The sequence below is a fragment of the Centroberyx affinis genome, unplaced genomic scaffold (genome assembly GCF_046629955.1).
Source record: "Centroberyx affinis isolate AG114_WGS23_722 - 3 ecotype Tasmania unplaced genomic scaffold, CSIRO-AGI_Caff_v1 ptg004288l_1, whole genome shotgun sequence".
Lineage (NCBI taxonomy): Eukaryota > Metazoa > Chordata > Actinopteri > Beryciformes > Berycidae > Centroberyx > Centroberyx affinis.
In genome coordinates, this window is record NW_027282008.1 from 301,731 (window position 1) to 324,617 (window position 22,887).

At 45.4% G+C, this 22,887-nt stretch overlaps 1 protein-coding gene across 1 annotated transcript in view; it reads right to left on the reverse strand.

The window, feature by feature from the left end:
- The window catches only part of fbn2b (fibrillin 2b), a 73,271-nt gene that overhangs the window by 30,233 nt on the left and 20,151 nt on the right, over nt 1–22,887 (reverse strand). Inside the window, exons 7-10 of the mRNA XM_071543342.1 lie at nt 13,608–13,805; nt 9,979–10,104; nt 4,124–4,249; nt 69–221 (exon numbers count right to left, since the gene is read on the reverse strand). Of these exons, the coding sequence (XP_071399443.1) occupies nt 69–221; nt 4,124–4,249; nt 9,979–10,104; nt 13,608–13,805 (603 nt within the window). The remainder of the gene's footprint in view (nt 1–68; nt 222–4,123; nt 4,250–9,978; nt 10,105–13,607; nt 13,806–22,887) is intronic.

Genomic DNA, 22,887 nt, shown 5'->3' on the forward strand with positions numbered 1-22,887 from the left:
AAATGTGGTTTGTGCATGTATGTGCAGTCCTGTGTGTGTGTGTGTGTGTGTGTGTGTACTGTACTCACCAGACCCCCTGACAGGACACATCTCTGGGATCTGTCCCAATGCCCAGCAGCGGCCCGTGTCGCAGCAGCACTGCATCTTGGTGTACTGTCCGCTCTGCTCCGCAGCACAGCGCCCGTTAGCCAGAGCAGAGAAACAGGTTCCCACGCGTTGATCTGAGGGAGGAGATGAAACACGGAGAGAATGAGACGACTGAAGAGGGGGGGAGCAAAGACAGTAAAAGAACAAAAGGCCATCATACATGAAGGTGAATAGATAACAAAAAACCTTATATATGGCTTACAGAGCCAAGGAGAAAATGTCATCTAACAGTAACCTGGTAACGGTAACAGTAAACTTTCGGTAATGACACAGTATGACAAATAATCACATAAGGTGTAAATTCTCTATCCACATATGAATGCAGGTGTGTCAGTATGTCTGTATGAGGGAAAAGGTTACAGGTAACAGCCCCTCTCCAAACACCAGTGCTGGGAGTCAGAAGGCTGGCCTGCCCTTTCCATGGTAGCAAGGGAGGAAGCTTCTTTATGGGCTGAGAGTGGGAAAGGTTGCCTGGGGTCCCGACTAACTGCAGGCATCTGAAGGGCCTCCTAAAAAGGGGTCCTATTTGTTACAGTTTCCCAGGTCAGGGTCAACGGGGCGGGTGAGGGGGCCGGGGTTCAAAGAGCGTGTGTAAGGGGTAAGTGGAGAAGGGGGGAAAGGGGGTCCCTGGGTATTTGGACTGGGTTTCTGTGTGTGTGTGTGTGTGTGTGCGTATGAGAGAGAGAGAGGGAGAGAGAGAGAGAGAGAGAGAGAGGGAGAGGGTGAAAGAGAGTATGTACGTGAAAAGATTTGTGTGAAGATAATGTCCCTCGCCCCTTCCATGTGAACGTATGCGAAAGAGAATTTTTAGTGTATTCAAAGAAAGAAAAGGGGAAGAAGAAGAAAAAGTAAAGGGGGGAGGGGGGGTTGGGGGGGTTGGAGGGAGGAGCGCAAGTCGATTAACTCGCTAATGAACCAGCAGTCTGGAATTAATCAGTTCCATGTGGAGCAATCCTTGCCAATTAGACAGAACACGAGAGGCTGCGCCGTGTCTGGGAACCGCACACACATACAGTACACATAAACACATTTACATACACGTATACATACAGATACACACATACTCTTACACATGCCCAGGCACATACACAAAACATACAAATACACACACATATACATGCTCGAACACATACATAAAAACACATACGTACACAAACACACTGCAAATACAAACAAACACAAAACATCCCATAGGACTAACCCAGGTAGGGGCATGATGGAGGGCAGAGAGAGAGGGAGGGGGAGAGGGTAGGAATGACGGAGAGGAGGAGGGAGAGAGAGAGAGAGAGAGAGAGAAAGCAGTGAGGGGGTTGCTGATGGGGATGATGATGACTTAAATTGGATCCAGACCGTGGCTTGCTCGCTAGCGCTGCCCCGCTACACAAGCATATGCTTTCATTTGGTGGGGCGTTTTTACAGACTGACTGGACGGATTTTTTTTTGTTTTTTTTTCAGCAGGCTTTCACCGTGTGACAGGGCATTAGGCTCTGATTACTGTCAGCCCCCAACAGCTCCCACTGGCCTACTTCACCATGGTACATCCCGCAAAACACACTTTATCAGCCAAGTACACCTGGAGCAAGATAGCCTGAAGAAGCCCAAAACCATACATCCTGGTGTAGTCGTGCTGCTGAAATCGAGGTTAAAGCAAAGCAAGAAATCAGCCCCATAAAAACAATTCACTCTACGCTTTTCACCTTCTGTGTTCTGAACCCCCCCAAAAAAAGGAAAGGCAAAGGAAAAGAGGACGGGCAGAAGGGGGATTTAATCAAAGTATGTGGGTCACGTTAAGAGGAAACCAGTGGAGCCTTAAGTCTACAGTATCTTCCTCTGCTCACTCGTGCAGGAGCTGGTGGAAAACAAATCCACAGGACCTGGAAGCTCACAACAAAGGGACAGTCCATCATAGTCTGGTTTCAACCTAGCCTGGCATTGGTCTTTAGTTTTAGTGTGTGAGGTGCGAGTTTGGATCATGCTTGGTTTCGTTTTCACTCAGGTTTAGCCTAGTGTGGAATATCCAGAGATGGTTTGGACCTGACCTGGTCTAGTTTGGTTTGGGTTTACTTGGCTTTGCCTCCGTCTCGTCCGAGTGGGACTGAGACAGAGGAAGGATATATGGGGGTTGTGTCTGTTAATTTGCTCTCTCTTTCTCTTTCCCTTCAGCAGGCTACAGAAGAACAATGTGAAACCACAACTAAAGAGAGAAAGGTACAAGATCCAGAAGTTAGATGAGGGGAGAAAAAGGGGGAAATGATAGAGAGAGAAGGAGGACGAGAAAGTGAGAACAAGAAGGACCGCATGAGACAGAGGGTGAGATGAGCTAGAGTTGGAGGTAAGGAGTTAAAACGAAAAGAGAGGGCGGGAGAGACAGAACGAGAGAAACGGTCCAAACAGAGATGGAGACGCGAACTCCGCCAGAGTCAACAGAGAGGATTTCTACTGTAGATCACTGGAATGTTAGCTGAGGGAAATAGCTCTGCTGTGACCCACTCTTTACACAGAAAGTAAAGAGACAGAGGGAGAAAGAGAGAGTGATATACTGTTGCAGGGCAAAGAGGGAAAAAGGGGAGGACAGTGGAGAGGGAGAGAAAAAGAAAAATATGGACACGCATAAAGACAGACAGATGGAGTACTTTGGGGAGGGGTCATTAGACCACTGGGTCAAGGTGTGTTCCCATTTCTCTAACACACACACACACACACACACACACACACACACAAAAACACAGGCACAGACACACCAGTCAGCCAGCCAACAGCTCATTTCCGATGTTGCATGTTCCAAATCAGCTCCCTCTCCACTCTCTCCACCGCTCTGCCCCTTTGTTTAGGAACACACAACCCAAATAGTTTGAATAGTTTACTTCCTCCATCACCCCTTCTTCTTCTTCTCTTTCCTCCTCTCCCTCCATATGTTGGCTCTAGGCCCTCTCATTTACTGCTTTGATTTCCCTTAACTCTCTTTGCCTTTTTCTATCATTTCCTTTCTGTCGTTCGACCCCCTCCTCTCTCTCCCCCCCCCTCCGTCAGTGCCTATATTGGTTCCACCTCGCTGTGGTTAGCAGTGCCATCTTTTGTTTTTCTCCGCTCTGCTAAGCAACACCAGATGATACTGGTACCTCGAAGCTAAACAATCTGCCACATGATACACTACCTGTGAGATCAGCTCCCACCCTGCTTGTGCATGTACACATCTGGACACGTGTTTGTGTGATTGTGTATATAGTGTGTGACCCTGATCATTGTTCTCTTGGTATTTTCAACCTATTCTTTCTCCAAAACATCAACAGACAAGCCCATTGTTTTCCACAGATGATGGAAGACGGATCGCGTGAAAACTAGAAAACAACCTAAGAGGGAGAAAATAATATTTATAATGGAAGATGGGATCGAAAGAGGCTCTGGCCACATGCATTTTCAATTACAGCAATCAAATGGTTCTGCTTTGCTACAGGAGCCTTTAGCCCTCTGATGCTGATGGAGGGAAACAGACTGGCCCTGAGCTGTCCATTTTGGGGCTAAAGCTTGAAATAATATATTAACACCTGGTTGCGTTTCACTGTGGAAGCCATTTTGGTTCAGACGGAGGGGTGAGGATTGCAGGAATACATTAACACCTGGTAGTGTTTCACGGTAGATGTCAGTGAAGTATGTGCGTGTGTGCGAGCGTGTGTGAATGAGTCAGAGGCGCACCAACATTAGAGCAGATTAATGCTGTCAGGGCCAAATAGTGAGCGCACGTGTCTGCGCCTGCACATGGCGACTCACAGCTCTGTAGGCCAGCTTGACTCATCAGAACACCATTCGCAGGAAGGAGGGACGGAGGGAGGGAAGTTACGGTCCAGATGTGAGGCATTTGGCTGGCCAGGGGGTGAGGAAGCGCACGAATGAGATAGAGAAACAGGGGAAATGAGTGTGAGGTTGTGTGTGTGTGTGTGTGTGTGTGTGTGTGTGTGTAAGTGTGTGTGTTACTCACCCACACATCTGGAGCCATCTGTGCTGGTGATGTAGCCTCGTGGACAGGTGCAGACATAGCTGCCAGCGGTGTTGGTGCATTCTCCTCCGTCACACACACCCGAGATGGTGCTGCACTCGTCAATATCTGAAACACACAGTTACATCATAAATTCCACAGTTCTTCACATCACAGGACACAATGTACTTGGCATCGGTTCATTACGCCTTATGCCATTGAAGAGAAATTTTGCAATGTTCTTTGTTTAAAAAAGATGCAGTAGCAGGCTGAAGCTAAAAGTTTATTGCACTGGAGCAACAGTTTCTCCCTTTGGGAATATTACGCAAACCAAATGAATCTGAGATCTGCAGTCTAACATAGTGGAATTACCTCATGCGGAGAAGCCTTTTGGTGTGTTGTGTTCAGTCTAAAACTCAAGCCTGTGAGTCACTGCACACTCATGTAAATGACAGGAATAGGCCAGTAGTAGGTCCTGTAAAGCTCAATGGGTGAAGCATGGCTCTAACACTGCCAAGGTCCGAGGTTTGATTCCCACTAGGACAGTGATTCTCAACCTTTTTCAAATCAAGGACCCTAATTTAGTCCACATTAGAGCCACAGACCCCCATTTGATGAGATTTTGTCTCTCAGACCCAAATCTGAGAATATTGTTATTGTTAGATATGATTTTGTCCAGAATTCCATGGCTGTCTGTATTGTAGATAGAGAGATAACAGTGAAACTATGATCAAAATAGTCATTCTTCTACATTCTGTTGTTGTAAATGAAATAATGGTGAAGTTTAACAATTCATCAGTTTGCTGGGGACCCCCTGGAACCCCCTCAAGGACCCCTGGTGGTCCCCGGACCCCACGTTGAGAACGACTACACTAGGGCAACCCATGCTAAAAGTCTGTAATACTATAAGGCAAAATGTGTTGCTCACCATTTGTCCTGGATATCTGTGCAAATGCTGATAAATCTATACCAAGGTTCACACTAGATGAAGAAAATTCAAAAACTACTCAAGTCAAAGGGAATAGCACTAGCTGACCATCAGACTTCAAGAGTGTGCCAGCCCATATAGACCAGCCTATGGTTTGGCTCAGAGATTTCTTTGAGTATGTATGAAAGCACCTGGCTCCAGTGCTTGGCAGGGCCCACCTCGGCGTGGTACACTTTATTACAGTATAAAGTCGTATTATTCAGAGGGAGGGGGGCCTCTCTGCTCCATGATGGGGGAACCCAAAGTGAAGTACCAGAAGGTATTGGGTTTTTATGACGTGTCACACTTATTTATACGCATACGTAATTACTGTACCACTATGGGGCATAATTACAGCATAAGTGCAGACGTGGTGTGTGTGGAGTATTGCGTGGTAACGGCGGCGGTGTGTGTGTGCGTGTGCAGTCAGTCAGTGGGGTATGCATTTAGTGCAGTGTGGAAAAGGGAAGGGTGTGTTAGTGTTTGTGTTTCTAGGAGTAAAAGAAAGTGAGCGCATGTACAGTATATCAATGTGTGTCTTTCTCTGTGTGTGTGTCTCATTGGGTGTGTGTGTGTGTGTGTGTGTGCGTGTGTGTGTAATGACGCCTGCCGTGGGAAGCAAAGAGGCTGTCCGTCCCCTGCTGACTCCTGTCCGACAGTGGTGGCAAAAGGCCGAGGTGAAGCCGTAAAAGCCCAGCCAAATAAACCTTGTGTCAGCAGCAGCATTAGCAGGCCAGACATTACACTCTGTGGGACTGACCGTGTGTGTGTGTGTGTGTGTGTGTGTGCAGGGAAATGTCTGTCACCTGGATAAATGACCACTACCCAGCCATCAAAGCTGCAATGTGTGCGTCTGCCTGTCTGTGGGTGCAGATATATGCATGCAATATTTATAACACTACTCAATGTGTGAAAAACTTTAGATAATGTATGGATGCAATTAACCCAATTTCCCCACTGGGATCGTAAAGTTTAATCTAATCCAAGCTGATGTGTGAAACTGTCTATGCGTGTGTGTTTGCACAGTGTGAATAAGTGTGAGTGAGTGAGTGCGTGAGGCTCCGTGAGTGTCAAAGCAACGGGGAGGTCCTTGTGTGTAATCAGAAAGTCTCCCACATGCCGTAAGTGTTCCTTTGTTCAGCGCTAACAGCTGGTTTTGAGCCAAAAGACTGTATTTATGGAAGGAAAATGGTAGGAGCAGAAAAAGCAGAAAGGAGGAGGAGGAGGAAAGGAAAAAGGAGAGACCGTTAAGCATAGTCTGCAACTGAAAGCCGGCCATGAAACCAGGTGGGTTGTTGTGCCCAAAACGATCAGACACCCTTGACATCTTAACTGCACTTTATCTTAACTACTCCAAAACCTCACTATAGTCTCACTGGGACGGCTCTCAGTGAGGAGGCTGTGTTTGTGCATTAACTAGGAAGGCATTTCCATAAAAACCTCTCCCAAAGGACCTGGGCTGATTGTATGCAAGATTTCATAAAAAGTGGGTGACTTAAGATATAGGTCACAACTGCACTCTTTTTTTACAAGCTTTAGAAAAACAGCACTCCTTCTGTTCTCACTCTGCAGGCACTTGAACCAATCGCATGATAAATCCTGAAAGCTTCCACCATACCAGGGCTGGGTTCAGTTTAGCCTACTTATTCAGTTCCAGATGTAAATTGAAACTGCCACAAATACAAAATAACGTTAGTGCTTTCTGATAAGAAACCAAAGATTTCCAGAACTCTGAAGAGGATCCATTTCTTGAATTGAGCAAATTGGAAGTATACGACCAGTCAAAAGTTTAGGCACACCTGATTGAATGTTTTTCATTATCTTGAAGCCATTTTGATTTAAAGGCTTATGCTTAAATGCTTGAAATTTGTTTCTTAGACAAATATAAATAGTGAAGTTGATGCCTATATATAAATTTCTTTCCAAAGCCTCCATCAAGACAAAGGGCGGCTACTTAAATAATCAAAAATATAAGATAGTTTTGATTTGTTTAACACCTTTTTGGTCACTGCATAATTCCATTTGTGTTATTTCACAGTTTCGATGTCTTTTACTATTATTCTAAATAAAGAAAAATGTGTGTGTCCAAACTTTTGACTGGTTGTGTAGATTGACAACAACCCTGCTTCACATCAAACTGATTTGAGTTTGGCTGAAACTACAATAAATAATAAGTCCAGTGATAGAATTTCCAAGCCTGTGTGGGCCGATCTGTAACAGTCTCCGCTATTGTGTCTTGCAAAACCAAATGCAGCAACTGCACAAGTAGTAAAACAAAAAAAAAAGACTTCAAAGTTCATGCCTTGTCACGCCGAAAGAATTGTTGGTATGGAAGTGGATACTAGTATATCATTTAGTGGCATTAATGAGTATAATTTTTGCTGGTATTAAATCTAAACCTTAATCATGACTTTTGACCTATGAAACTCATGATAAGCAGTCACTGTTGTTTGCCTTTAAAGGGCAGCATTGTCCTGCCGCTGTCCTCCCCCTCCGTCTACCCATCAGCCCCCGCACCCCACCGCCTCCAGAGACCACGGCCACCTCTGCTGAAGAGAAGAGAGCCGACAGTCGGCGTGAGAATCACAATCTAGCCATTCAGTGTGGTGGAACAGAGACACCAGCCGGTATGTGTGTGTGTGTGTGCATGTGTGTGTGTGTAATTTAAGGTACAAGTCTCTCACCCCTGAGTAACCCTCAGGGTCTCTGAACCAGCTGTTCTCTCTCTCTCTCTCTCTCTCTCTCCTCTCTCTCTCTCTCTCTCTCTCTCTCTCTCTCTCTCTCTCTCTCTCCCTCTCTCTCTCTCTCTCTCTCTCCTTGTCTCTCTTCTCACTCACCACATAATCATCAGTGGCTAATTCTGTTAACTATGGCATGGTAATGAAATTTGAAAAGGATGGTGACCTGGGGAGGGACAGAAAGGATATAGGAGTCTAGAATCCACTTAATGGACATGTTAATTAAGCCTTTATAGAGTGTGCATGTGTGTGTGTGTGTGTGTGTGTGTGTGTGTGTGTATGTGTGTGTGTGTGTTAGTCTTTGCATTCTGTTGTGAGCGCACATAAGCTGCCACATACTTTTCTAGTTTCTTTGAAGCTCCTAATCCTGAGCTCCTCGCGTGTTACCACCTTGTCTCAGTCGAAGCGTCCTTGGGACTAGTGTAGTGTAATTTGCACGGTCCTCTGGGTGCTGTAGACTGTGGATGGAATTTGACTACAAGATCCACACCCAAACCCTACTGAGCGATGTTCAGCACCTCTGGAAGCGCTCACACTCTCCTTACTGTAAGTCCCGAAGCATGGCTGTCACCCAAAACCACAACTGAGCTGGGATTCTGATGAATTCAGTGAAGTCATCTTTCCCCGTTTTCCTTGACTCCAACATAAATCATCCCTTGTGCATCTCTCATGCTAACGGCTTGTCACGACGCTGAAGGCGGTGACACTTGTTTCCAGCCATAGTATTATTAGGATGTATGGTGCACTTGTGCGTCTTATCTGGTACGGCTCGGAGGCACGCTAGAGGTGAATTTAGAGCCAATAATTCAAACGCTGATACAAAACTGAGGCAGACAGTCCAACCTTGGCCTTGTTCAGCAGAATGGATGTCATCTGGCTGAAACAGTTTAAGAGCTCTCTGTAATCCTCCCTAAAGACTGAGAACACATAGGCTTCAGTCCAACAGCCACAACCCCTGCCTGGCTAACTATCAGACTGTTTAGCCTGGGCATTGTTTAAATTCCATCTAATCAACACATTGTAATGTGAACCCACTGTGCTGTGTGTGTTCATGTGTGTGTGTGTGTGCTTGTCCAGACCAGACTGCTTTAACTCTGAACGTATCTTCACATTTTAAGCCCCCTTAGAGGATTGTCAACTGATGGCAGCAACCCACAGTTAACATAAAATCCACAGCCATAACTGTGTCACCATTAATTCAACAACATCTAACTTACATTAAATCTACATTAAATTCTGTTGAGTTGGCGGAATAACATACTCAAGTACATTGCGCTCAAATAGTTCATATACTGTATGTAGTTCATATATTGTGTAACTTGGATGTTGGACAGGGGAATGTGTGTGACAACTGCTACAACCAATGACTGCCATAAAAATAAATAATGTGACGCTTTACTGACTCCCAAAGGGAAGTTCTCATTTCACTTGTCCCCATCCATGAGGAGGAGAGAGTGGAGGATCAGCTACAGAGCAGCAGTCTTGGAGCTGGTAGGGATTCAGTGTTTTGAGCAAAGACACTTCAGCAGGGAGGATGCTTGCCGACACGGGGACTTGAACCCTCGTCCTCCGGCTGAACGTCTGTCCTAGTTCCTAGTCACTGAGCCACACTGGTGCCTCTTTCTTGGAAGAAATGTGTGTTTGAAACCCAGCTCAAACTACGCTGCTGTACCTACCTCATTAATATATCCCTTGTCACTCTTCACGTCGCAATAAAGACAATAATGACACCACATTAAAGATGGCTGCTGGTCTGGTCTGCTTCATATTGACCAGAGCATGTGCTTTCTATGTTGTGTTTCATGTTGTGTTTCATGTTGTCCACTGTTATGTATGATGCACACTTCACTGTACGATAAATGTTCCTGTATCTTGTGCCATTGCTGTTGAGTGCAAAACTTGCATCTCCAAAAGGTCGGTTTTTAAGGAATTAAGAAAAGAACCCATATTCTCCAATTGACAACCATGCATTTTTCATGTGACAACAGCAATATCTATGCTGCATGACAGACTCACCATTAATACAAAACATCTTTGGCCCTCATTTGTTTTTATAATTAAAAAGTTTAATACGTTTTATAAGTTTCTTCTTTCTCTTCTTTCTCTTTCTTGTTGACCAAATGTTACTGAACACCTTTTGTTCACTGACTCACCTTCACATTTGTGGCTGGTTTCACTCTGACGGTGGCCGGCGGGACACTTGCACTCGTAGGATCCCACTGTGTTGATGCAGTTACCTCCTGCACACAGACCTGGCACAGCCTGGCACTCATCCACATCTGAGAGAGAGGGAGAGATGGACAAAGAAAAAGGATGAGAACAGTCGTGGGAGGGGAGAGGGAAGCAAGAAGTTGGGGGAGAAGGGGAGAGCAGGGGAATAAGACCCTTGGTTTAAATAATAAATAGCAGCAGCAGGGCTTTGGTTTAGGAGATGCAGTATACTATGCTCTTAATACGCTGAAAACTACTAAAATCTTTACTACCCACTAACTCCAAACAATACACAGTCCATAAAATACAAAATTTACATCAGTTCGCTATGTATGTAGCACTGTATTCAATCATAAACGTGACATACAGCCCAAGATTCCCTCTCTGTCACTAAAGCGCTGTCTTTCGTTCTCCTATTAAGTGATTTCGCAAAGGGAGTGGGGCAGAAAATGGGGAATAACTTGGCGCTGGCTGTGATTTCTGAGACCACTTCCAGACAGACCAACTACAGCTCTTGTTTGAACAGGAAATGGCTTCATAAATGCACATATTTCCCAGCATTCAATGTGAGTCACTCTTCGTTGGTACTGGGGATATGTCAGTGGGTGGGTTCTGGACTAGTCAGTCTGTGTGTGAGGGACTGTGGAAACCTGTGATCCAGTCTAAGTTGGGGCACACAGACACACACACACACACACACACACACACACACACGCAGACAGACACACACACACACACGCACACACACACACACAGAGTGGGCTTCTAATAGTTCACCTCAGTGCCAGTCAGTAAGCGGGATGCTGGCAGGGATTGCAAATGTGCAGCCAAGGCCTCCAAAAACCAAAAATGCATGCACATATGTGGACACACACACACACACGCACACGCACACACACACACAAAGACACCGCCTGTTTCTAATCATCTGAATACCTTCAATCTCTGCTCCTTTTTAACAAAGGCTGAAAATATGGTCTGGTGTTAAGGAACTCTCTATGCCAAAGGCTGAGAGAGCGAGACACAGAGAGAGAGGGGGAGAGAGAGACAGACAGAGAGAGAAAAAGAGGGGGGTGGGGGGTGGGGGAGAGGGAGAGAGTGTACTGGCCAACATCCTGATGCAGAGCCTGGAATGCAATCCTTACATTTGGATTCATGGTCATGTGTGCTTTGTACTGCTGCCAGCAAGACTTTGCTCTAGGCTCTCAGGCGATTAGGTGTCTCCTTTGGTCTCTGTGTGTGTGTGTGTTTGCGTGTGTGTGTGTGTGAGAGAGAGAGAGAGAGAGAGAGAGCAAGTGAGAAAGTCAGAGAGAGACAGACACAGAGATGCAGAGAAAGAGGAAAGGACGGTGAGAAAGAGAGATAGAGAAAGAGAGAGAGAGGGGGGGGGGAGATATGCGAGTCAGAGAGAGATGAGTGATTAATGGAGAAGGAGAGATTGATGGGAGGAGAACTGGGCGATGAAACCTGCTCATACTGGCATACCTTTAACAGATGAGCAGCCTGGCAGCCATGTCCAAAAGGAAGGAAGTTATAGGGCTAAATACAAACCAGTGACTGATGCCAGATGTATTACCTTTTTGAACAGCTGTCATAAATAACGTATACAGACTTAAAGTGATAAGCTGGGTGCATTGCTATGTTATTATATCGTTATGTTATGTTGTATATATACATTGCTTTGGTGTGTTCTGTTAATGAATTTCAGCCTATTTGCAAAGTGGACATTAATCACTGATGCTAGATATCCAGTATTTTCCAGCCCCTCAAACTAGAGCTGAACAATTAATCGAAAAAAGAAAATCAAAATCGCAATATGAACTGCAATTTTTGGACGCCTGTCTGTTTTAGGGCTGCAGATAATCTTTGGTCCATGAATTAAGTACAATATTGATGAAAACCTTTCATCATACTCAGACTCAGTAAATCCTGCACACTGACATCTATTTTCTTTTAACAAAATACAAACAGTTTTTAAGTTTAAAAAAAATTATGACAAGAAAAACTTCTATTCTGTCAAATAATTGCAATTAGATGTTTTGTCACTATCTTTCAGCCCTACCTCATACTGTATTGCTACCAGAAAATCCAAATCCATTCACAGAATTGCATTTGTGCTAATGGTTAAAATTACAATACATAGACCTCAAGTTATGAATAAATTGTATTCGTAAAACTTTCCCCTAGCACTCAAAGCCCTTCACATGTTGAGGAGGCTCTATCTCTTTGCCCACCATGTCACCGTAGTAATTACACTGTTGTCAATACGTTTAAAGTGTGGCCAGGTGGTTTGAGCTTCACTACAAAAACACGCTTAGACAAAACCACAGTCCCCTTGTGTGCGGGCGTCAGCTAGACATGTACCATTAAAGTCTCCCTGGGGGGATTCTGGGTGGGTCCATCTGAGAGGAGCTGGAGGGGGGCAACTGAGAGTCTAGCTGGGCTCATCTAGCAGGGGACACGACCTCCACATCACATGTGTCATATATTGATGCAGGCTTATTGCTTAGTCCAGTCAGGACCATAGGTTATTAGAGAGGCATGTAGGGAGGCAGGGAGGGAGAGAGAGAGAGAGAAAGAGAGAGAGAGAGAGAGAAAGAGGGGAGAGAGAGAGAGAGAGAGAGAGAGAGAGAGAGAGAGAGAGAGAGAGTTTACACAGGCAGACCCTGGACTGGGGGGTTCTGAGACACCAGCAGGAGGAATGTTGATGAAGAAGGGTGAATCTCAGTTCATATTTGCTCTCCATCTCTCTCCACCTCTCTCTCACTCTCTCCATGTCTCGCTCTTTCTCTCTTGCCCCAACTTAGCCTACCTTTGATCTTTGATGTATATACTGTATCTGTTTAACACAAGTATATACGTAGATTGAGTGAATAGTGTGTATAGCAGCGCAATAAGCAGCAGGGTAAGACATGAAAGGGTTTCTCTTTCAATTGGTCCAGTTACATGTAAATTAATATTCTGATATCATTCGGGATACAAAGTATTCCACTTAAGACATGGTACATGTATGCACCATATCCTGTTAACAATACCCAGGATAAACTTCACATCATTCAACATCTCAACTATGAGAGATACCCCGATATGATAGCTGGGATATGCTGAGACTAGCCAGGATACTGAGGTAAAAATAAGGCAGTATTCTATCTATGCCTCTATATAGGCATATTTGTGACTGGTATATGGAGATATAAGCAGCTTCTCCTGAATAAGACCTTAACTGGGAAATATAAGCTAGCATCCGGCATACTGTGTGCATGTAAACACCCTTGATGTTGTTGACTCTGGGTCGGGGATGTTGCTGGCAGGAATTGCAGCTGAGATGATGACAGATAAAGTAATGGTTACAGTGTTTATTGTGGTGATGGTGTGTGTGAGCATGTATGTGTGTGTTAGCATGTGCATCCCCCTTCATCACTTAACAAGTTTAAAAGAAGATCCTCCAGGTGTGTGAGTTTGTAAGAGAGAGAGAGAAAGAGACAGACAGAGAGAGAGAGAGAGGAGAGAGAGAGAGAGAGAGAGAGAGAGAGAGAGAGAAAGAGAGAGAGAGGCAGAGTTTCCCTCTGACCTTGGCAGGCTCCAGTGCGGATGTTGGGGATGAAGCCTCGTCTGCAGGGGTGCGGCTGGGCGGGACACTGCTCACACGGGTGGCCCCAGGCCCGGCCAATGGTAGCGCAGCAGAGGGTCTTGGTGCAGACGATGCCGCTCAGCTGTCCCTGGCACATCTGGTTGTTCACCTGGGTGAAACACGGCCCGGTCCGGTAGTCTGGGGCGGGACAGAGGCATGAATCCTTTGTTAACTGATTGATTATTTGATTGATTGACTGACTGGATAATACATTCATTCATTTGCTCTGACACATCCGGTGTAACATTAAATGAAACCATATAGAGTATATATATATGAGACGTTATTTCTCATTCAGGGACGAGGCATGATTCCTGGATTCAATAATCCATTCACTAATTTGCTCTGACACATCCAGAGCAAAATTTAATGAAAACCCTACAGAGGATATATACTGTATGAGAAGTAATTTAACTCCAGAGGAAAAAAAGTAAGAATGAAAGTGGAACTTTTTTTTTTACACAACATTAGGAGGAGCAACAACTCACAGGAATGTTAAGTTTCACTGAAGTTTTTAATCTTTGGATTAACAATCGGCTTACAATAAGATGCATTTTCATATAGCGGGGTTTACCAGGATTTAAACAGAACAATATGAGCGGTGGTAGGAGCATAACAGACCATGTTTTAGAACATGTGATTTAATTGAGTCAATCTCTTAGTAATTCAGTTACAATGTCAGACTGAACTGCAATACACATCCACACAGCGGCCTTTAGCAGGAACTTGGAGAGAAGAGTGGAATGGCTGCTATGAATTTAATCTCTGAGAAAATAAGTTAACCCATTGCACTGACACACTGAAGCACATTCCAGTGCATTAACTGTGGCTTGGTGGTGAGCAGAACAGTGGTGGTTTCTGTTCCCATAGATGTAATAGTATAGCCAGCTAATGGCAGGTTGGAAGCGCTGGTTCCCATCAATAATAATTATCCCATGACTATCATTCCTGGTTAGGACCTAAAGTAAAGGTATTTTCACAATACTAAACCAAGTGAAACCTCATTAAACCGTTATCTTTGGTGAACTTTTGCCAACTTAGTAGAATTATCTCAATGATAGATTTTTGTAATAATGATGTGTTAGTTTATTGTTCCCTGTTAGGAATTCTCTTTTCGCTTGCCCCCCCCCACAGGGAGGTCAGAGGTCAGAGCTGGTGAGGGATTGAGCGTCTTACTCAAAGACACTTCAGCAGACGCCTGCTGAGGATTGTCTCCCCACTCTGTACACCACCCTGCGTATTATAGGTCATATTCATGGTGAAATCACAGGAAAAGCTGAAGAGTGTGTATTTACGGTAGAGCGAATGCGTATCACAGTCATTCAAACAGATGTTGTGTGTGTGCAAACACGTTAATGAGAACAAAATGTCCTTAGCTTCAACGATCACCTTGCCTCCTCGCTGCACTGCTGTTTGCCAGCGAGACCACGGCATAATCTTGTTAACTGCACTTCACAAATCAGACACAGTGACCTCATGCTGAAACCATTTCAGCAATATGATGTCCGTCCTTTCAATCACACGGAATATAACTCAACAAAGCGCCTAATGACGGCTTCCTTTGTGGGTGAAACCCTTATTAAGTTTACTACAGTGGCGCCAAAGTTAATATAGCCTTCATTAAAAAGGCAGATTGTTAGATTGTCACAGTGTAGATTAAAAAGAAACTGCATGGTTGGTTAGCCAAGGCTCTGACAGGGGTGAGGGAACCTGAGCTGTGGGGAGGGAGAGTCTGCTGCTCTCTGAGGGGCAGAACGATGCACAGACAGATAGGAATCGGTGGCAGTGTCTGGTGCGATTCCTTCTGTAGCCTTATTGGCATTATTGGTTCCTGGTGCTACATGAAAGGTGGATCGCAGAGAATGGGAGAGAAAGAGAGAGAGAGTGGGGGGGGGAGAAAGTAGGTCAAACTGGTTATGCAGAGTGAAGGTTGGGGCTCACGCCAGCTCTCCTTCTTGTCCATCTGTCTTTATTTCTCTCTGCCCACCTCAGGTCTCTGTCTTCCTCCCTACCTGCCTGTCTACCTACCACTATCTATCTCTCTCGCTCACAAGTGACCAGACAATCTTTCCTGGACAATTTGAGGCTAGGAATGCGAGTCCCCCTCTGAGCTGCCGAGACCCACTGCTGAGCCTTCGGCCGCTCACATCTGGACTGGGTTAATGCGGCCCGGTCGGCGCAGCAGAGGGACAACCTCTCGGCCAGATGCGTCCATTCATGTCCCAAACTCCAATACACCAAGCCACATGCACACACCTGCGTACACACACACACACACTACCTCCTGCTAACTCTTCTTCCACTCTTCTTTCAGTCTATGACAAATTTACAGTTAATACCACCCTCTGAAGCCAAAACCTACTGCTGTTGGATATACTGATAACAACTGCTAACACTGTATTTACTACACACTCAATCTACAGGTCGTCACGTTTTGGGACTAGATGATTAACAAAAGACGCTGGAGACTCAAGAATGACAAAAGAGAGGAAAGGGATAGCAAAGGAGAAAAGGGGGAAAAAATAAAAGGAAAAAGATTGATATTTCAGTGTCCCTTCCAGCCTCCCAGTCTTTGATGTTGAGAAAAGCACGACAGTCCCCTCTAAGAGGAGACTGGACTCTCCCAAAGTCACACCAGACAACCGCACACAGCAGCCAAGTTCAGCAAAGCTGCGTTTGCGTGTGTGCCTGCTTCAATATGTATGCACACAGTCTCTCAATCATTCACCCACTCTCTTTCTCCCTCACACACACACACGCACACACACTCTTACACACGTCTCTGTACATAGACACGCGCCTGAAGAAAAACACGGCATCTGCGATTTCCGCAGTGTCGGGCCAAACAAAAGACTGAAGCAGCAATCCCTGCTTTCTTTTAATGGACTGAATAACAAACAGCGAGGAAGGGCTGCCTGCCTGTCTCACTGTCTCCCAGACGGCCACGAGGACTCTCGCTGCCTGGCGACCTGAGCTGGCAGGCTGACCACGAGTCCACACACACGTGCGTTTGTGTGAATGAATGCGATCGAGTGTTTGCTTTGTATAGGCTTTTGTTTGTCTAGTGAGTGAAATTATGTGTGGAGAAAAACACATTTATGCCAGTGAGATTTAGTCCATGTGTTGACACGTGTGTCAGTGCATGACGGCATGACGGCATGCACATCTGCATGTATGTATGAGTGTATGTATGTATGTATGTATGGAAATCCAGTGGACATGTGCGTGCGTGGGCCAGTAGGTTAGGTGAGGAGAGTAATCCAACATCCTGGCTCGGTCCAGCCGACAACATTCGGAAGCAATTTGGTCTGATTACAGTTCAAATTGCTCAATAGATCAAAAACACTCTCCAGATCCTCCCTTCTCTACTCTATTTTCAATCACGCCGTCTCTAATTCCTCCCCCAAATGCACACTCAACTTAAATCCACATTTAGTAGCCTCTGTCTCCCATCCAGGTGTCTCCAGTTTCATTCATAACCTCTATACCACCCAGCACAGCCAGCACATCCAGCATGCATCACTGTGAATCACAATCCTCTTCTTCCCATAATGAAAAATCATCAGTCCACCCTGTGTTAGACTCAATGGAGTCTCATCATTCTTATGGGTTTGTGTTTTCATTTCATAATCATCACCAGTTCTAATAAAAGCTGCCAGTAATCGCTGGCCAGCTGCAACCCAGCCCAGAGTTTGGGTAACAAGGCCACAGATGCACCCAATGACCTTTCACCTAAATCAGTCCTCACAGATTAGCCAGCCAATCACATAAGGCGATGTTAATATGATCTGGCCAATCACATATAATAAAGTGTTTGTAGTCAAGCCAACCGTATAAGAGTCTAGTATTGTGGGAAAACGCGACCACTCCTCAAAGCCCCTTGCGTTTTTCTTCCTGCTCTGATGAAAGTTGGATGAAAGGAAAACAAAATACTGTAAAGGCCAAGGTGAGAAAGTATTTAATCCTGTCTGGAACGCAAAGTCTTCTGGGAAAACGCTTTCCCATCGAACGTGGCCAGCTGTGAGATCAGAGAGATGGGAGGGAGCAGTGACCTGAGCGCTGGAGAGAGAGAGAGATGGAGAGAGAGAGACAGAGAGAGAGAGACAGACAGAGAGAGAGAGTCAGAGAGAGAAACAGCGATGGAGAGAGTGTGTGTGTGTGTGTGTGTGTGTGTGTGAGAGAGAGGAGAAATCCCATTTCGGAGTGATTAATAACGGCTGATATATTTATAGTATTCCCAGGAAGGGAGTTTGGTGAAGATAAGAAACATGAGTTGATTATATGGGAATCAAGCCATCGCCATTCACACATACTTTCCTCTGACAAGAGGTCAACTAGTCAGATGAATAAAGAGAAGAAATACTGCACATACACTAGCCTCTGTGTGTGTGTGTGTGTGTGTGTGTGTGCACGCGTGTGTGTGTGTGCTTCCTAACCGGATGTCCTCTCTAGACTTTATACAGCTGGAAGATTTACTCCAAGCCTAAACAGACAAGCATCTACACCTCACACACAAGTCATTACGTTACTTCACCTGTTAAGAAAGGCTAATTATCTTCTGTGTGTATGTGTGTGTGTGTGTGTGTGTGTGTGTTTATGAGCACAGACTGAGCACATGTCTAGCTGGCGGGTCTTGTGGAATTTCTGATCTCGTTGTTTGCGTCACTGTGTCCTTGTGCTGATGTGAATATAAATAAATGATTCAAACGCATGGGCTTGTTTGTTTGTGCATATTTGTGTGTGTGCGTGCTTGAAGTGTGTGTGTGTATGTGTGTGTGTGTGTGTGTGTGTGTGTGTGTGTAGTTTATCTTCATCTTGGCTAACCCTAGCCATCTCTGTTAGTGTTATCAAAGCCATTATCAACAGGCTTTAAATCTCTCTTTTCCTTTAGCCCTAATCATTCCTAGAAGAGTCTCTGTTCCATTCATTTCTTCCACACCGAAGGCACTCACCCAAACGTGACTAAATGCTTAACACACAGACACGCACACACACACACACGCACAGACACACAAACACACACATGGGGCAAGAACTGTGGGAGAGTGGCTGTGGGAAAGATAAGCCCTCAATAGCGGATAGCGATCTACAGTGATTTGAAATGCTTTTGGCACCAGTCTAGCTCTCCGGCTGCCTGCTATACAGTGCATGATGTTAATAGATAGCATTGTGAAAGAGAAAACCACAAAAGGTTATTATACAGAACACACAGGACTAGGTGGAAAAACTACACAAAATACACACAGGCTCTCATTAGTTCACTAAAGTGCAACTGCTCGCACCATTTTAATAATTATATGGCTATTTAAACACAATAATTTTGCTAATGTGCACATAGTGACCCTGGAAGTGTGTCCATAATGTTTTAGTGGCATCAACAATTTTCTTACACACCCTAGGTCGTCATTGTTTCTAGAATATCTTTCCCATTGTACTGTAAAAATCTATTTCTACCTCTATGGCTGCTTTTGTCGTTTTTTTGGGAAACTTCCTGTCACAGCACTGCTAAGGAGTGGAACAATAATCCACTATTGAACGCAGACCCAGCCAGGCAAAAAGTTGGTCAGGCAAGTGGGCTCCGGTCTCCATCAACACCCGCTACTCAAGGGAGGGCCATGTTCAGTGAAGGGAAGTCTTTGTAGTCCCTTTTTCGCTGTAGTGAGAGTAAATCAACTGATTTTCCATCGGGCGAGATCAAAGACAGCCTTCACCACTGTCCTGAGAGGCCACTCAAATATTGATTTGAACAGAAGAGAGTGTCTAAATTTGGCTCGGGCACCTTCTGAGAATTTCCTCGCTGTTTGTTTATGACATGGATCATCAAAATTTAGTGCGCCCATGAAAGGCAGACAATAAAAAGCAGCATGCGAAACGTGACTTCCCTAATTACACATAAAACATAACATGATGATGTCATTAGGAGCGCGTAATCATACGTAACATCTGGATGAGGCTGAGGGTTCATTATGTGAACAAAGCCCAGTGAGACACTTTTCCAGACATGGATTAAAACATAGTGCTGCTGGACTCTAAACCGCTCTCACTCAGCACCTACGGCTCTCTGTTGCTGTTAGATATTTGCTGCTGTGCCGCCTGGACACCGCTCCTTTCTACATATGGAAAACACTCTCATGCTTCACAACATGGGTTCATATCATGAGGACATTTCCTACTGTATTAGCATATACTGTCATTTATAGGCTTACTGTAGATCAAATTTAGCAGGGCTCCATATTGTCTGACTCAATAATAAATTGCCATAGGGAATATTTTCCACTGAGACACACCGAGTGACCTGTGTCCCACCCTTTCATCAGGGCAGCCATGTTTATTCCTGTCCAGCCATGTTCTGTCCCCTCTTATCCAGAGTCAATAGAGCAGAAATAGCAACACTTCCTACATTTCCAGGACCTCAACATGCTCCTGACGTCATTGGCTGGGGGGCAGAATAGCTCCTCTGCGATTACTGGTTTATTTGGGCTGGACTGGGTAGTAGGCAGTAGGTCTAACCACTGGAGGCTGTGTAGGCCCATTGAGGACTGGACTGGACTGAGCTGTGTTGGAGCGGAGCCGGCTTAATGGGCCAAGACACAGCGGACACACATCAAGTCCCTGTCCCTGTACATGCATGTGAAATGGTGTGAAAACATGCATTAACACATTAATATATGCTTTGGGACGCATTAGCACACTTATCTATGCATGTAGGTACTCACATAAATATGTATACAGGCATGCACACACACACACACACACACACACACACACACACAGCTGTTGCATATTGAAAGAGGAGTTGGTGTTGGAGATGGTGGGAAATTTAACTGATGAGAAAGTGGCTGTCAGTTTACACTATAACTCATACTAATCTAGCCAAAGTCAGCAAGTGTCAGCCACATACATACACATACACACAGGCGCACAAGCACACACACACACACACACCCACACACACACAGACATGCAGCAGTTTCCCATGACTCCATCACACATACACACACCCAGTTCACCAATATTGGTTGAATTTCACCGCGCCTTCATAATTTCAGCTGAACTGTCCTCTGTCTGAATCACACAGTAAATCTACTGACTCATGGCCTCAGTTACACAAATTCTAAAACCACATTGTACAAAGCTGTAAGGTTACCAAAAGGTTACACCTTCAGTACTTCACCCTCTTCAGTCCAAAACACATATTTAAGAAGGTTTGCAGGTCGTTTATCAAAATAAATTCACAGGAGAGCTCTCTCTAATGATATGCATTCCTTAAATTTGGGAATAGAATGCTATGGCAGGATGCTAACAATGGGAAACTGAAGGACAAATGTTTAAACTTTTTTCCCCCAATGTAACAAGCAACTTGAGAAGAAATCTAAACAACCAAAAATCAAAAAAGGTCTAACCTTCAACTTTCAAACCCGCCACATACTGCACAGGGCCCACAGCGGTCTAATCTTACGTTTGCGTAGCTGGGTCATCCTCATGGCCCGGGGTTACCATCTTGTCTATCCTCAATAACATGTTGCCTTACAAATTCTTACTGTAGTTTATGTGAGAATTACAGTTCATCTCCTCTCTCTTTCAGAGCGGATGAGGTGTAAATAATTAAGGAAAGGATGGACGGAGGGAAACAGATGACAATTGTAAAGTCTGTTCCCGACAACAACAAACAGACTTGAGTCATGATTTTACCGAAACCAGTGTGGAGACCATGGCAGAGAGCGGGCTGTTTGGCACCACACACACACACACACACACACAATGCTCCAAAAATGGGTGTTTCTCGTGTGGCTACTGGGGTCCGGCCGTCTCCCCACTCCTCTAACATGGAGACGAGACTGTTTGTGCTCGCCTCCACCAGACTCTGTGTACACAGCTGGGGAGTCCATTTTCATTTTCACCCCATCCCTCCCTCCCTCCCTCCTTCCATCCCTCCATCCTTCCCTCTCTGCCTCCCTACCTCGCTCCACTCCTCGTCAGGAAATGTCCACCGCTCCACAAAGAAAGTCTATTCTGTCAGTCCTGTGGGGATGGAGGGGGTGGGGGGGTATTTATTGCCAGATGTCTGCAAGACTCCATCTGAAAGACTCAACCCCCCCTATGTTGTGTTTTCCGAGAAAACAAGACCCCAGAGTTGCATGGAGAAAAAGGAAAGAGGGTGGGGGTCTGGGAGAAGAAAGGAGAAGGGTCAGGAGAGTGAGAGGAGGGCTAGAAGCATTATAGTATTTGGTGAGAGGGTGGCCAAAGTTAAGAGCATGAGAAATCAATAAGAAGGAAACAGGATAGAGGAAGATGGGAGAAAGGGAGGTGAGGGTCACAGCAGCAGTGAGAATTTGAAGAAAACAGGGGTTCGGGGGCTTGTGGCATTTTCTAAATAAGCATACATAGCAGTAGGTAGGAAGGAGGAAGAAGGAGGCGAAAAGGTCAAGGAAGCAGAGGCAACGAAGGTGAGGGAAATTGCAGGCCAGGAACTTTCCTCCTCTACCTCGGTGTATGCAGCAGCGGGGGAAGGGGAGGAGCGAGGGAGGGAGGGGAGAGGTGGGTGAAAGGTAAGGGTCAGGGGAAAGGTGAGTTGAGCCCTGCAGGTTTCTGTCCAACTCTGAGCGATAGTGCAGAGCCGCTGGTGCTGCAATAAGATGAGCTGAAACCAAATGCAGCTGATCCAAGTGAGCTGACCCTTCTTTCCTGTATGTGATTTCTCCATCTATCCATCCATGCTTCCACCCATCCATCCATCCATCCATCCATGTTTCTATCCATCCATCCGTCCATCCATGCTTCCAGACATTCCTCCATCTACCAAGGGAGAATATCAGCCACCCAAAACCCCCTACCCTCACTTACCACCCTGACATCCCCCCATCCCCCAACACACATACAGACACACACACACACACACACACATCACAGGCTCCAGGAGACAAACACCCACTGCCTGTCTGCCCTTACCATACATATGAAGTCATCCGAGATAGAAGAGCCTCTACGTTCCGAATGCTCAGAAAGTGCCGAAATAATGAATTAACACAGCGAGTCTAGACTGATAGGAACGTCACACACATCAAACACATCACAACATCAAAGCCCGAACAACTTCCTGGTGCGATATCTTCCAGAACACTTATAGCTGGGGGAGGGAGAGGGTATTGATAAAGGTTGGCATCTCCTCTGCTCTCCCTAGTCAGATCCCCGCTGACTCCCAGGCTTGATGAAGGCCAGT